The sequence below is a fragment of the Brachyistius frenatus genome, unplaced genomic scaffold, assembly GCF_029030835.1.
Source record: "Brachyistius frenatus isolate BFR_SWC_R1_liver_20210118 unplaced genomic scaffold, ASM2903083v1 Contig_2, whole genome shotgun sequence".
Classification (NCBI taxonomy): Eukaryota; Metazoa; Chordata; class Actinopteri; family Embiotocidae; genus Brachyistius; species Brachyistius frenatus.
In genome coordinates this window covers 7638881-7654595 of record NW_027210601.1, presented here as the reverse complement: position 1 = coordinate 7654595, position 15715 = coordinate 7638881, and the positions used below count along the sequence as shown (strand labels likewise).

General features: G+C 39.6%; 2 protein-coding genes across 2 annotated transcripts; both read right to left on the bottom strand.

Annotated features, from left to right (window-relative positions):
• Positions 1-46: 46 nt before the first annotated feature.
• On the bottom strand, positions 47-11482 carry spag1a (sperm associated antigen 1a). Its single transcript, XM_069697581.1, is given in 9 exon segments — positions 47-3050; positions 3199-3336; positions 3495-3621; positions 4489-4630; positions 7437-7594; positions 8480-8632; positions 9605-9704; positions 11042-11372; positions 11375-11482. Coding segments are annotated over 9 exon segments (1182 nt in total). The 5' UTR covers positions 11402-11482; the 3' UTR covers positions 47-3044.
• A 1918-nt stretch (positions 11483-13400) lies between these two features.
• Positions 13401-15671, bottom strand: polr2k (RNA polymerase II, I and III subunit K). Its single transcript, XM_069697545.1, has 4 exons — positions 15588-15671; positions 15302-15370; positions 13792-13884; positions 13401-13502 (listed from the first exon to the last, which is right to left on the bottom strand). The coding sequence occupies exons 2-4, from the start codon at positions 15360-15362 to the stop codon at positions 13480-13482; spliced, it is 177 nt and encodes a 58-aa protein (XP_069553646.1). The 5' UTR covers positions 15363-15370; positions 15588-15671; the 3' UTR covers positions 13401-13479.
• Positions 15672-15715: the final 44 nt, after the last annotated feature.

The window sequence follows — 15715 nt, the reverse complement described above, 5'->3', positions numbered from 1 at the left end:
TTGAAGTTTTAACGAGGTCCTATGAACTTGCAGGACGAGAGGCACATTAAAGCATTCGTGTTGGAGTTTATTTACATTTGCATTCAGTCTATTTACAGAAAGTACATGCTTTTACATTCCACTAATCAGTACAAACATTGTCTGGAACAATTACGCTTTACATTGTGTTTTCATCGAGATGAGATTTTTATGCTTTTTATTTTGACAACAGAAAAAAATGAAGAAGAAGAGAGGGAAAACTGTGTACCGGGGGAGGGGGGTTCATCAAATTGGACAAACTGAATACTTTAATACTTAAAAATACAAGTAAAGTAAAAGGTGTGGCACATCGTGCTAGACGAAGACTTACATTTTCTCTGGATTAGGGTTGACGTGAGATATTTTAAAAAGCCGAAGGTGTTGTGGAAGTCAAGTTATTCTCGTTAGGTCATAAAGCTCAATCCACTGAGAGTGAACAATCTCATTTCTCTACAGATGGGTGGAAAAATTAAAATAGTGAAATAAGTTACTGACAGTCTGAAGACATCCAAACAGCTTTAGTGAGGGGAAAACTGCGTATATGTGAACCATGGTTATAAAAATTTGAACTCGAGTCCGAACAGACGCCTAACTTATCTTGTAAAGTATCATTTTGCCTTTAAAGCAGAACGTGCAAACCAAAATGAGAGCGGAGAACCAACCTAAGCGTGGTCGGAGAAAAAAACATCACAAAAACAGCATTCATCTCAACTTTAAACATTCAGCCAATTATGGAAGGGAGGGACCTCCATTCTTTCAACGTGGTCTAAAAGTGTAAAGGTAGTTGGGTGAGAAATGACTTTCGAGATACTAAACAAACATTACGAGTCACTTTCTTTTAAGCATTACGCTCCTAACCATCAGTCGGTCATACCTTTTCGGTGACATAAACAAGGATATCATCGGCGTACAGAACAATTTTCTCGTGACATGACAGTTTCTTCATGCCAATTGGTTTTGGGGTTTTGTTTAATAGCAGGATGTGAAGACTTCTGGGAACAGAGCAAACAATAAGGGTGATGGTGGACATCCTTCTGTGGTTCCTTGTCGCAGCAGGGAGGGCGTGCAGATGTGGACATTAGCTATTAAATGTACATTGTCGGTCACTTTTTGAGGGACTAGGCTCACAACTACGATCATTTTGGTGACATAAACTAGGATATCATCAGCATACAGAATCATTTTCTTATTGTCGGGTAGGATTTTGTTTAATAGGAGGACGTGAAGGCTTAAATGAACAGGGCAAACAATAAGGGCGATAGTGGACATCCTTATGTGGTTCCTTGTTGCAGCTGAAAGGGCGCAGAGATGTGGACATTAGCTATAATTTAAATACTGTACACGTATTCACACAAAAGGACACACAGTCATCTTGGTTACATTCAAGATTAAACCTGAGAGCAACAGCAAGTCTTACAGTGCATGTTTAAGTAACCTGTCACCCTAACTTAAGTAGCACAACGCTTATCTAAAACCAGAGAAATGAAAAACGTATAACTAACAATGACTTGAGCACTGAGCTCGAGAGTTGGTTTTTTTGGGGGTAGTTTTAACTGGTAATTCAGGTAAGGACCTCTTGCAGAAATCTGCAGTTTTTTTTCTGTTCTGAAGCAGTTGCCAACACTAATGGTGACGATGGTCTGTAGCTTGTCTTTTTAAATTAGTAGCAGCTGTTATTATATTACCTGTAAACAATGACAAATGTCATGTACTGAAATAGCGTGAACTTTGGATCTACCATGGTGTGTGAAATTTTAACCTCTTTAGGAGGTGCAATATGTACGATTTAAGTCAAGTCTTGTAACACCACTTTGAGCATTAGGAGGCGATAGTGAGTCTAGGCAGTCTGTCCTCATTCTGTCCTCAGTCTGTCCGAGTTTCATCATTTTAGTCCAATCTTGTCTTTTTGTGCCCTGTCGTTGGCTTTTTATCTTGATATAATTGATGACTGACGTTGAGCGTATGGACCCAGCAGTGGCTCTACTAACGTTTGACTGTAGTTGATGATCTCGGTTGGAAGACCGTTGTAGTAAGAAAACAGTTTGTGTTTTGTTTGGCCACACTCAAGATCCATTTCAAACCCTTCAAATAAGGTCAGTCGATTTTTGAATTTTGTCTGCTACATACAGTAAACTTGACCCGGTATGGCAGATAGCTGGTAAGAGTCTGACCGCATAACATCTAACAGCCAGCTTAACCTATTAGCCCTGTTAATTATACAATTAGCTACCTTGCTAAATAGCTAATGTTAGCATTTACAGCTGTTTACTCACCAGTGACTCACTATTGCCTGCCGATGTTTGTTTTGGTATTACAAGATGGGACAGGATTAGCTGGTAAGCATGCTAACTTCAATAGAAATCTTTGACATAATGTCAAGACTTGTATTTCACGTTCCATTTTTAGTTCATTTTGAATGTTTTAAACTAAAAAAAAATCTTACATATTGCACCTTTAAATTTTTCTGTGCCACACACAATCTTCCACAGTGATTTTGAGTTCAAATATGTTTCCTTTTGTTTTAAGCTCACTGAATAATTTTGAAACCAACATAACATCTTTAAAACAATAACAACAACAACATTTTTTTATCTTGGCGTATTTCATCCAAACTGTGGTAGAAATCTCAATAAGGCACACATTATACACTCTTTCTTTCCCCATTTTACTCTGACTAATAACAGCGCTCTGCAGCCTGTTACATTGAACTGTATTGACAGTACATTACATCACGATTTGAATGAGTTGTAGTGCAAGCAGGTCAAGTACCATAACATTAGCCTTTTGAAATAAAGCTTGCTGTTATGTAAGGTTGTGTACTCGGTGTGGTTCGCACACATTGCAGATGGTGGAGAGCTGAAAAGCTGGTCTTCCAAGGTGCCCGTCACCGGAGTTAAAGCCAGTCATTTCCATTTTCACCCGTCGTACTTACAGCAGCTGATGGCTTTAAAATTCCTTTTCTTCCAGAACTGCTACAGTGCGGTGTGTATCCTCACCTGTCTCCATCTGTGCACCACAAAGAACCTTCACACCTGGAGGACATTATGAAATGTCAAAATTCTTTGTGGTTTATCTGGACAGATTTTAAAATTGCGAACATTGAAACCAGCCGATAGTAAATCCACACTGCTGTGGTAAATTTGCAGTGAAGGTGACGTGAACAACTTCTTGTACTCTTACCGCTGGTGTGCGAGCAGTGTTATCCATCAGGCTCTGTCTCAGCAAGCCTGTCACCACCTCGAGCTCCTGCTCCGCCTCCCGGACTTTGGGGTCCAGCTGGAGGACTTCCTGGAGGTCGCTGCTGGCTGACAGGTAGTCCTAAAATGTGGTCATACACACAAACACACGAAAAATAAAGAGTGGGAGAAAACAATATGAGTAAGTAGGCGCACAACCCTTTCCAGTCCTTTTAAATGAGAATAATAATGAACCTGTGTGTGTGTGTGTGTGTTGTGTTGTGTGTGTGTGTCAGCCACCTGTAAACCCTTAAAAGCCAGGGCTCGTCTGTAGAAAGCTTTCTTGTTGGCCGGCTCCAGCTGCAACGCAGAGTCGCAGTCCTTTTTGGCCTCTTCAAAGCGATTCAGCTTCAGGAGACAAATGGATCTGGAGGAGAGTAAAGGGGTCAGACAGTCGTCTGCTGCTGGTAGTGACTATGAGGACCAAATTACAAATGTGCTCTGTTACTGAAAATGAAAATAAAAGTATTAGGTTGAGGCTATTTTCTGCTACTTTTAATTCAAATCCATGTGTTTGAAGAAAATTGTCTTTTTTAAATTCAGTGCATTAAAATTCATCTTCAGAAAACTGAAATAAATTGATGTGTGCAGGAGGGGAGCTAAAAATCATTTATTTTCACAACAATGACTTTTTAATGACAACATTTTTGCAGTGCATAATAATATCTGCAATGACTGCTGCTCATGTGGTGCCCTCTGCTGTTATTCAACTTATAATGTCCTTAAATGGGATCATTGCCAAGTTTTAGGATCAGCTTCGTGCTACCACGGTTACAAACAAGTAGGGAGTCCATGCACAAGATTCATTTGAAACAAGTTAAATTTATCAGAAATAAACTAACACAAACTGAGAATGGAGTGCAAAAATCTGCCCAATCAGCAATGAATGGATGTGTGTCATACGTGCTGATGCTAAAGTGATGAAGAGATAAACAGAGCCCAGGTGACTCTCCATCACATGACAAACCTCTCATGTCAGCCAACAGCCCTCCAAAGTAAGAGAGGACTGCCTTCAAGAAAAGTGGGAGGGGTGTCACACCCGTCCCTGCAACCTTGAGATGGAAACCCCTTTTTCTACACTGATAAATAAGACCTCAGCACGTAATGTCATAAAAAAAAACTTAAAAACTGTGGTAACTATGACCCTGAAGCTTACAGAGTTTCCTTGAATTCAGGTGTCACTATTGCAAAGATCAAACAATAGTCGTGTGTCTTTGTGTTGTGTCGTTCATACCTGTTTGTGTAGAGAGAACATTCGTCGGGTTTTATTGTGAGACATTCACTGTATTTCTCCAGAGCCTCCTGGAAGAGGCCTTTCTTGACCAGACCGTTGCCCTCTTGTTTGAGTAAAGTGAAGCGGGCTTCTTTTCTTCTATCTGGTGACACAATAAATATAGAATGATTAATAATAAACCTCACTGCTTTAATTAAATCAATCAGTGATTGGCTGAAAGAAGAGTTCATTTTCTTCCCTCGAGGTTGTGGATTTGTTAAACACGTCCGGGGCAGACTGTAATGAATGTTTTTGTGTTTCAAGAAGCCCCTGCCATCAGTTCAGCAGACAGCATCAATAAATCCATCAGCCCATCAGCAGCGGTCTGAATGGACCAGAGGAGATGAGTCAACTACTCCTTAGCTAGCTTATCTGCTGTGCTGAAAAAGTCACTACATCTAATGACTTCTGGGAAACATACATATAGACACAAACACACACACACACACACACACACACACACACACACACACACACACACACACACACACACACACACACACACACACACACATGCACACATGCACACACAGATGCACTTAAACATATCCACAGACTCATGGATACACAGACAGATAATCCTGATAAATCACACAGTTGTTGATAGAAAAGTTTTAAATCAATTATTTAGTAAAAAAAAAAAAAAAAAAAAAAAAGCTGAGTCAGCAGGCCTTCAAAGTAAAATATACCATGTTCATGTTCATATTCAGCTCCGTACTGTATTTGCACACTCTACAAAATTAAAAGTCTGAATCAGTGTTTGACTTTTAATAAACCTGCAATCATTTCTCACCATCTAGAATAGACTGATGGGAAAAGCAGATTTTGTCCATTTAAAGTCAAAATAAAGTGAAGGGGTTAGAAAACTTTTTGAAATTGAGTGTATGTTAAAAGTTTATTCCTTCTCTACCCGAGACATCTCTCAACACTTCAGACCACTCAGCACAGTTCTGCAGTCACACTTTTCACAGCTTCTCTGTTGCTGGGAAACTAAATTGATAAGCAAAACACCAGTATTGTAGATCAATCACCTCTGCTGAGGCTGATAAAATCCAAGTGTCAAGCTGAGAGAAGAAGGTTTAATGGATGCAAATAAAAAGAATACTGGTTTTACATTAATAAATGTATTCATCAAACATGGTATAGAATTAGAATACAAAAAAAATAATACAATAAAAATAGAAATGTTGGCACCTGCTGCTGTTGGAAACGTCATTTTTATTACAGAACATGGATGCTGAATACCAAAACCATTGATCTCTTATTATAATATGCATATTAATGGACAAAAAAGCTATAAAATAGAATGATATTAAAATGTGGATATTTTTAGAGGCTGAGAGAACAAGAACACAGCTACACGCAAAAGGTGTATGTACGCTTACTACATGTTTTGTTGTTTACGTTGTAATGTACAGCAGCATGAACATTTATATTCATTCTTAAAACTAGGATTTATTTCCAATTTATATATATATAAAAAAATCTAACATTTGTCCCATCAGAATTATAATGGAGACAGTGTATATTGCCTCTCTGGTTGCTTTAAGTTTACAGTTGACAGTGACTTGTGTTGTTAATCTAAGTTTAAAGTTTAAAAATAGGAAATATATCAAATACATAGAAATGGTATTTGTTTGTTAAGAACAGCCATGAACATGATAAAACAAGTAAATTCCCATCTTCAAATGATCTCATGATGTTCTGTTACTCATCTGTGTTTAACACAGTCCAGGACTCAGTTATCCATGTTTATTGATCGCACTTTTCATCCTTCAGTCAAAAGGTGTGAGCCTGCTTCATTAAAACTGTACAGGAGGAAAGAGAGAGTTTTTCCAGGACCGGAAATTCAATCACCTTTGTGTCTCGTTTAAACACAACGTGGACTGTGTGCTGACTTCTGGTCCAACACTGAATCATTGCTCAGTGGAGTAAAACAAAATGTCCTTCTGGTATAATTATTGAGGTGCTGACTTCGAGTCTGTTGTCAGACTGTCCGTTATCATATCATATCTTTTACACGAAAATGTTGCACAGTTTGTTGCAACAAAATGTGCAAATAAGCGCTGACATGTTGAACCACTTCCCATCTGTTTCCCCAGCAACAGCAGTAGCTATTCTGAGATGATCTCCTTCTGTCTATGTGCTTTACTCATTAACTGTTTATGTATGTTCAGTGTGTGTGTATCTGCATAACTCTGGTCAACTTTATCTGTTTATGGATCCTGTCTTTGAAAGTTTTATGCAATAAATACAGATAAACCAGTTAAATGTCAATGAAGGTGTGGGTTTTTATGGCCGTATATACTTCACCGCATGTATTTAAATGTATCTGAATTCATGGTACATGTGGAGGAGTTTTCTGGTCTGTGTGAGCGTTAACAGCTCAGAGGAAACCTGACCTGGATTGTTCCATTACAGCAGCGCTATACTCTGTGTGGATCGCCTTCCCTCTGCATTATTGATGGCCCTCGCAGACGCAGACACACACACACACACACACACACACACACACACACACACACACACACACACACACACACACACACACACACACACACACACACACACACACACACACACACACACACACACACAGTCTCTCAGCAGCATTTACACACTGATTCCCACTAACTGACTTCTGATGCTGCTGCTGCCTTCTGACTCCAAAATTCAGAGCATTCTTTTCAAAACATTGTATGAATTTTATCAGCCACAATGAGGCAAAATAAATTAAATTAAACATTATGTTGCCTGATTTCTTTAGTATGTGCCCTAATTCAATATCATCTTGGTTTTAGGGGCAAAAGTACAGTGCTTTACACCCAATTCACACATTTATATGTCAAAAGGGCCGTTCACAGGAGCCATTTAGCCACCTAAAGATGAGAAGAAGTGATGTCACTCACCTTCTTCCTGCGCAGCCCTGGCGGCTCGGGTCTGAGCCTGCTCGATGCTGATTGGTTTCTCTCTGTGTCGCTGTTGAACAGACAGCGGGACGGTGGGAATCCCTGGAAGCTTTTCTCTCCACTCAGGCCCGTCGTCCTCAATCAGCATCTTGGTGATCCTGGCAGAAGACAAGAATAGTAAAACACACTTCTACAAGGCTGTGGGCTCCACTTTGATGCCGAGAGGACAGCAGACCTTAGAGGAAGGTGCAGTTGAGAGTTTTAATGGCAAAAGGTTACTTATATTCACAGTTTACGTCCACGACAGGTTTAATGCCAGGACTCGCCTCTCGACACTAATCTGCACGGGCAATGTCGCTGTAGCCTGGGTTAGCGCTTCCCAAGACAATTGTGATTAGTTTAAATAAGCTCGAGTATTTATTTCCCTTATACCAGAATAATATACAGTAAGGGTGCAGACTAACAACAGGTAAGCTTCCGACCTTAGTCAGACCTCATTAAATGGCTAAAATTTGACTAAGCTTTGCTGAGAGTTTGCTGAAGTCTCCAAAATCTACAGCCCCAACAGCACAACAAAACTAACAGGCGATTGAATCAGATGTCAACAGCTCTTTCTCACAGTGGACTTGAAAACTATCTCTGGAACTTCTTTTGAGTCTGTTCTGTATCCAGATTGGCAACGTGACATATAAAGTCAAACTAATTGTAGATTGAGCTACTCCTTGTCTCCATTCACCGCTGAGGGAACGAGTCCTGACTGTAGAAAACTGATTTCAGGAGGCGCTGTTCAGTGAAATCAGCTTCCTCAGTGTTTGTCTGAATAAAAATATGAACAGTCTTCAGTATCAAAGGCAAATGATTAAATGAATGGGTTTATAGTTTCTTAAGTCTGCCATGAAAAAGTTGCGAGTTATATTTAAAAATAGAAAAACATGGGGTGCTAGAATGAAACAGATTCAGAAGAAAAGTGAACGACACAACAGCCACTGAAACCTCTGTATAACTCTACAGCTTCCTGTGTTTGGCCTTTGTGTTCAGCTGACCTGTGGACGCCGTCATGAGCGGCCTGCACCCCGGTGTCGATCTGCAGGATTGTCTTGTAATCCACGTAGGCCATTCTGTAGCGCTCCAGTGACTCATAGGCCATAGCTCTACGTAATAGAGGCTTCAAGGAGAAGGGCTGCAGCTCCAAAGCCCTAAGAGGATCAGAGAGACGCACAGACAGAGGATCAAACCGTCTACACCTGCACACGGGTGGAGCCGAGTTGATCTGTAGCTTCCCATTCATAAACGCGTGAATGAATATTTGACTAAAAGATTGCTGCAACCTGCTGAACCAGAGGAAAACAATGGGTCATGTGTTTTTGCATCCAAACCTGCAGCACCACAGACATTCTGTATTTATATAAAACATTTGGTGGAAACGCTGAGCTGTTGGCTGTGTGCTGAGATCCAGTCTGTAACATTCACAGAGAGCAGCACCAAAGCAAACATCCCTTTTCTTCAGACACAATAACAATCAGAGTATGGAAAAGCACAGTGTGAATGATAAGTTCAAATAAACAACATGGCCTACATATTACCTGAACCGTTATTACATAGCCTGTGAAATTATATGTTGCTAATGGTCATAAAGTGAATTTAAATACTTGGAGAGAGCCACTAACAGCAAAACTAAAATTGAATAAAAAAAAATAATGTAGAGATGAATTGAAAACACTTCAAAACTGATTGAAAATGCTGCATGAAATTGTCATGTCTGTCTCTAAAAAAGTGATGAAACCTGGAACCGATTTAACTTTTTCTAGGTACAGAAAATATACCGACTGTTTCAGGAATCATGCTTACCGCTTCTCCTCTCTGCTTGATGCTGGCAGCTCAAGGCTACTACTAGTGTAACACACTTAAAATCCCCAAACTAAAATACTGGCTGTCAAGTTGCATTGTGGGTATTTATAAGTGCCAGGTTTCGACAAGAAAGAGGGATAAAAAAAAATTAAAAAAAAGACTACATCACATTCTACTGGATAAATTTTGAGCCTGTTTTTAAAAAGCCCATTGTCAGTAAGTCTGTTATAAGAAGGTGGTAATCAATCTGTGGAGTCCTTCTTTAAACCTGACAGATACAATGAAAACAATGAGGCCCAGAGCTGACAGTGGTCACGTACTTAATGCAGTCTTGTATGCAGTCTGTGCTGTTCCCGTCCTTCAGGTAGCAAGCAGCTCTGTTGGAGTAGAGAATACACAGGTCTTCTGGACTATCAACGCCTGCAGGGGGGACAACCACAACCATTCATCTGAAAGATTCACAGTCTCAAAGAACACTCAAGTCCTCTATGAGGTGCAAGAACAGGCACTACATATCAACAACAGCTCTGGAAACAATACGATGGTTTTTTGTTTTTTTTTAAACTTTGAGGCCTGAAGCGGCCCTGACTGAAGAGAAATCAAGACAACTGAAGCAGCTCAATTTCAAGTGCGTTCAAGAAACGCTGAAGGGGTGCTTGGCAGACAGATAAATGGATGTGTTGACAGTCCCTTTGGTAGAGTCAGAGTCTGCTTTCCTCCTGCAGTTTTATAGCCGTTAGCAGAGCATCATCCTGATACACTGCTTCAGAGCTCAAATCAATAGGGCATCAAGACATCGTCATGCGTTGTTGTCAGGGCTGCATCTTTCTGTGAGGCCTGCTGTGATATTCAATGTGTACTCTGGTCATTTTAAAAACCTGTCGACAGTGCTGCTGCAGAATAAAGCGATCACCCCTGCCAACTACGAGAGTAAATGTTGGCTGCGTGCTCTTAAAGGTGCAGCATGACATTCAGTTTAAATGCCCCCCCCCCACCCCCCACCCCTATACCCTAACACATGACTTCTGGTGATGCTGTCTTGTGCCAACACTCCTCTGCATTCACAAATCACCATGTGTCAGCTACAGTTTCCAGCATATTAGACTAGGCCTGTACTTGAATTAGAATACAGGATTAATGCAGTAAAGTGAGGACAACGTGCAGCATGTCAAGCTGTGGCATAATGTATTCATAACTGACATGAGATACTCAGGATTATGAAGCCAAACGACACTGAGTCAACCTGCATCTGATACCCTTACAGAGGCTAACACACAGATGCTGCAAGAGGTTGTCTGTGAGTCCCTGTGCCACCCATCTGTTGTTGCCAATGACTTCATCGGGAGGAATTTAAAAATGAAACAGAAACTTGTTTGATAATGAAATAATTGTTATTTTTCAGGCCAAAAATGTCAGAAATTTACAGAAACCAGTTTCTAAAATGTAAATATTTACTGTGTTTTTTTTTTTTTTAGTCTTTAGTGATTGTAAACTGAGCATCTATAGGCATTTTAAGCTAATTGAATTTTGAGTTTGGGTTCAAGGGAAATCGTAAGAGTCACATGGACCAAACTATTAATAAATTAATAAAGAAAATAACCGTTAGTTGCAGCCTTACAGCTTATTGTAATTTACATGAATATAAGCTTTCATAATATCTTAAGTGGAAAACGTGTTTTGTAACCTAAAATTGTAATCAACAGATTTCTCTTCGGATGAAAAAGAGACAACAAATACACTCTTCATATCTCCCCCACCTGCTTCAGCACATCCATCGATGGCCTGGGTGTACTTCTCCAAGGCGTCTCCAAACTGGCCATGTTTGAAGAGGTGGTTCCCCTCATTCTTGAACCGGGCCAGGTGAGGAGGCAGGGCCCCGGCAGGAGCATCCAGGTAACTTGTATCCACCGCAGGGCTGTCGTTTTTACCACGGCTGCTTTCTTTCGGAGTGCCATTGGCCACCCCTTCCGCGGAACCTTTGTGAGTCTGGGGCTTTCCCCCGCCGCCTCCACCCCGACTCCTCGTCCCGTTTCTTGCCGTGGCCTGATCCGGTCTTGCTGCTGCTCCTCCTCCTCCTCCGCCGCCGCCGCCGGGGGTTTCTCCTGTGCGTTCCCCATAGCTGCACTCCCTCCGCAGTGTCGCTCCAACTCGTCCTCCCGCCCTGCCTCTCCTCCGCTTCGAGCTGCGGCTACATCAGTGCCCGGCTGGGGATTTCTGCGTGGACACGCCTCTAGTGTGATGCGTCACGCGTGATGTCACTGATGGGGGAAGGGCCCGTGCCATGCAGTGCTGCATTAGGACACCGCTGACGGGAGAGACGATTTAAGACTTTAAAGCCCAAAGCTCTGGTAGCTCGACTGGGGGGTAGGGGGGGGGGGGCAAAACACACAATGATACTGACAGAAATGTGAATATAAACAAATATGATTGAGTTGCTTTAGGTCCTGGTGTTGTGAATTAATCGTAAAATAATCAGATAACAATAACATTTCATGAATGTGAAGACTGCCAAAATAGAACCTAATTAATTGGTAATAAATTTTAAATGCAGTCAAATGACATTTTAAACAACTATCAATTTTAAAAAAAAATTAGAAGAGAAGTTTGAGGCTGTACTTTAACACCTTGTGTTTGTAAGACGTAGGCCAGGAGCCTCTTAGCTGCTAACCTGACCCTGTCCAAAACAAACACAATCCACCGGCCAGCATCTGTAAATCAAGGCTCACTGTTAGAAAAAAATTACTCTTGGTTCAAAATCAAATACATCGGACATTTATTCTTGCAAGAAGGAGCACATACGTGCACCCTCAAAGAGAGGTGTCCAGCAAAAGGCCTCCCCGTCACTCCTCCGTACAACAAACAGTTGACAATCACCCCCATTCCCTTTGTATCTGCTTTCGTATGGTCATACTGAGTTGGTTTGTAGATCACAAGATAAGGACACGGGGGGGGAGTCGTCAATTAGATGAGGAAAGTAAAACGAAAGGAATCACTTGCAAACAAGAGAGAAACCCAAAGAGACTTATCGGAGCCTGTTTGACAAGACTTTCCGGAGCCACAATGCAAACAAGAGGAAGAGACACATCTTTTCTTTCCATCATATCCCTCCTGTTTTTACAAACATAACATGTACATAAAAATGAGAAGAAGAAAAAAACAAAGAACAAAAGAATCTTTCCATCACTCGCTGAGCTGATATTTTGACTTGTAGATGTATGAAAGCACAGGTGATACCAATCCCATTAACGATGGATCTGTTCCAGTAGCGGTGCAAGTGATCAGGTATGCGGGCGTACCAGCAGCCTGGAAACAGCTCATCAATTTTTGATCAAGAAAATATGCTATTTCCTGCTGTGACAAGACACAATGTCGACAGTGAAAATAGTTTTGTTAACATGTTGTACTCCCGTTTGTGTAACATCTGCAAATAAAGACACTGTTTACTTGCTGCCTGGCAACTGCTCTCAGCCAACAAATAGCTGGAGTAAAATATGCTTTGACTATTTTCTACTTTACTGACCACAGGTGTGTTTTATATTTAGAAATAGTTGTGCTTATGTATGAGGGAAATATCTGTGTACTGCCTATGTGTCTGTTCATCCACACATGGAGATTTCTTCACCTCAGGGACAATTCAGTATATCTTATATAACTATCTGAACTCTTGATGTACAACAACATTATTAAACTTGTATTTTTGTGACTGGACCAGATCAGTGAAACCCACAGGTTTGATAACACAAGTCAGAATCCATAAATTATTAAATGGTGTGGAAAGCAGGAAAAACACTTTGAATTATTCTTTTGAAAATTCTAATTTTGTGGTTTTCCTTGAAAATTGCCAGATAGATAAAAGATAGAAACTTTGTTTTAAGGGGTCAAAGGCCAAAAAGGTTTGAAAGTGAAAGTGACAAAAATGAGTATAGGATAATGTACAAGATATAACCAGTAGTAATCTAGATGTTACTATTTAGAGATAATAATGAACAAGAAAAAAATATGGTAACAGTGAAGGTCAATGGAAATAAGACCAAATTCTTAATGCATCACGATTAAGTAACAAAAACTCTGCAATGTTTATGTTGACATAAAAATGAATGATTCTGAAATCTGAAGCCAGGACTCATGGTCTGTTTATTTACATGGTCATACACTACAAAAATAGCAAACAAAAACAGAAATCAAAACTGCTTCTTCATCGGGCATCAAAAACAACCACTGAAATGGAAGAGTCAAGGAAAAGTACAGACACTGTGGAACCCAATTTATACATGAGACTTGTGTTTCAAAGTCATCACATAACATTTGACCCGTCCTCAACATGAAGACAAGTGTTGAACATAAACTAATATCAACTAGTAGTTGTTAGAACTTTTATGTTTTCATTACCTTATGGGGCAAAGAAAAACTAATGATCACTTTCCAAATTCAACTAAAATGTAGCACTTCTTTTGAAAATACCCTCCATAACTCTCACACATCACACACACACAGACAAAAAGGATACATCTCTTCGTCCTCTTCTTGTACATGATCCTGTAACCACACTCTCTGCATCTGATGGGATCACGGGCCTTAATTTCATTTTCAGTGTGACACTCTGCAAGTAAAGACGGAAACTGTGTTGTCAAGCAATTCCAATACGGTCTGAGAAGAGCTGCATGTGTGACACAAGAATAAACTTTATTTTACTGAAGAGTATTTTTAAATCAGAGAGGGAGTTGGGCAATGTTGGAAATAACACGACAGATATTTTGAAATGTCTGAATGGTTATGAGATTAAACCCACTAATTGTTTCTTAATGATTAATGTCAGAACACAATGAATTATGCTTGTTGAGTGGCTTGTTTTGTTCAACCAGCATCTCAACAATCAAATATGTTTTCTTGGCATGCAATTTAGAAGAATGTTTTACCTTTGTTGTTGATAAAGGACTTAACTGATCAAAGTTAATAAGATTTGTTTATTTATTGAAAAACAAAACCCCATAAAAGTGACTAATTTAATGCTCTTAACTAAACAGTTGTCATTACTGTGGTTTAAATAAAGTAGTAACATTTTGGTGGAAAGTGAGGAAGACATGGTATTTTTTAGTCTACTATTCACTGTATCGATTTGGATATTAAAAATCTATAATGACCATTGAAAATATGATGCCTTATTGAACAATAAATCAAATCAACCAATAGTAAAAAAAAAAACCAGCTCCAACTACAACATTAAAATGTTGTTTGTTAATATATTAATAATATAACAAATATCCAGCAGTATAAAAAAACAACACCACATCCCAAAGCCTGCATAGTGAGTATTTGAACTTTTATATTATTATATGTTATGTTTCGCAGATACTTTGAAGTACAAAGTACAGTTTTAAATACATGACTCTTTGTTGTTATGGAGTCTTTTTTTTTTTTAACTGTACTTTTACTTAAATAAAGTATTTGGGACATTAGTAAAATACTAACATTGCTGCTAATGGATCAGTTCGACTAAAACAATCGTGAGTTACTCTGAATAATAATGTAAGACAAACACTAACACAGATCCAGTTGTAGTAAGACTGATGGTTGATGCTAAGGTTGCATTAAAGCAGGTCCGGTCGTATTTAACATTATTGACAAAGCATTTTCAGTCAGAGCCCAAAGTTATGGAATGAGCTGCCTGAGGAAATAAGGTCTGCAGAGTCAGTGACATCTTTTAAATCTCTTCTTAAAGCATCGGAGAGCTTTTGCTGATTTTAGTTGATTTCAGTGATCAACTCTTATTTCTTTTAAACCCTGTTTTACTTTTTTTTTTTTTCTTATGGTTGTTTTATACGATCATTGTGTTGTATTGTTAAGGCTTGTTAGAGTTCACTTGTTGTTTGGTTTTAATGGCTTATTTTATGTGAAGCACTTTGTATCTTGAGTTTAGAAAAGTGCAATACAAATAACGTTTATTGTTACTATTCATATTCATATTATTATTATTACGACTGTAGTAGCTCTACTTTAAACACACAGCAGCAATATACCTCCGCATATGTAGATCATAGGCTGCTGCTTTGGCGGTTGCACATCTTTCGGCGTGTCCATGTTTTATCCTATAAAACAAGAGAAACGTGTCAACATCACCACATCTGTGTGGTTACAGCGCGCTAACACAAACAGCATGTGCTGCCGACAGGATTAGACTAAAAGTACACAACCAGTAGGTGTAGTGGACAATAAAGGCCCTCAAGGAATCTCAAAACACAGTGTGAATATAGTAACTATGAAAAGCACAAACAGAAAATTAAACAAACAAATAAGCCATCTCACCGTTTTAATGAGCTAACTTCGAGCTGTTTACCCCTCTTTTCATAGTCCGCACGGTTTTCGGTTTGCGCATGCGTGCAACGCGCCGTCCACCTCACAGTAACGTGGCTTCTGATTGGTCCGATGATTCC

Excerpts from the sequence above, each read along its gene's own strand:
- polr2k (XM_069697545.1), bottom strand. The coding sequence starts at position 15,362 with ATGGACACGCCGAAAGATGTGCAACCGCCAAAGCAGCAGCCTATGATC. Across the intron at positions 13,885-15,301 it reads TATGATCTACATATGCGGAG|AGTGTCACACTGAAAATGAA; the intron begins GTATATTGCTGC and ends CTTTACTTGCAG. Across the intron at positions 13,503-13,791 it reads CAAGAAGAGGACGAAGAGAT|TGGTTGTTTTTGATGCCCGA; the intron begins GTATCCTTTTTG and ends CTTCCATTTCAG.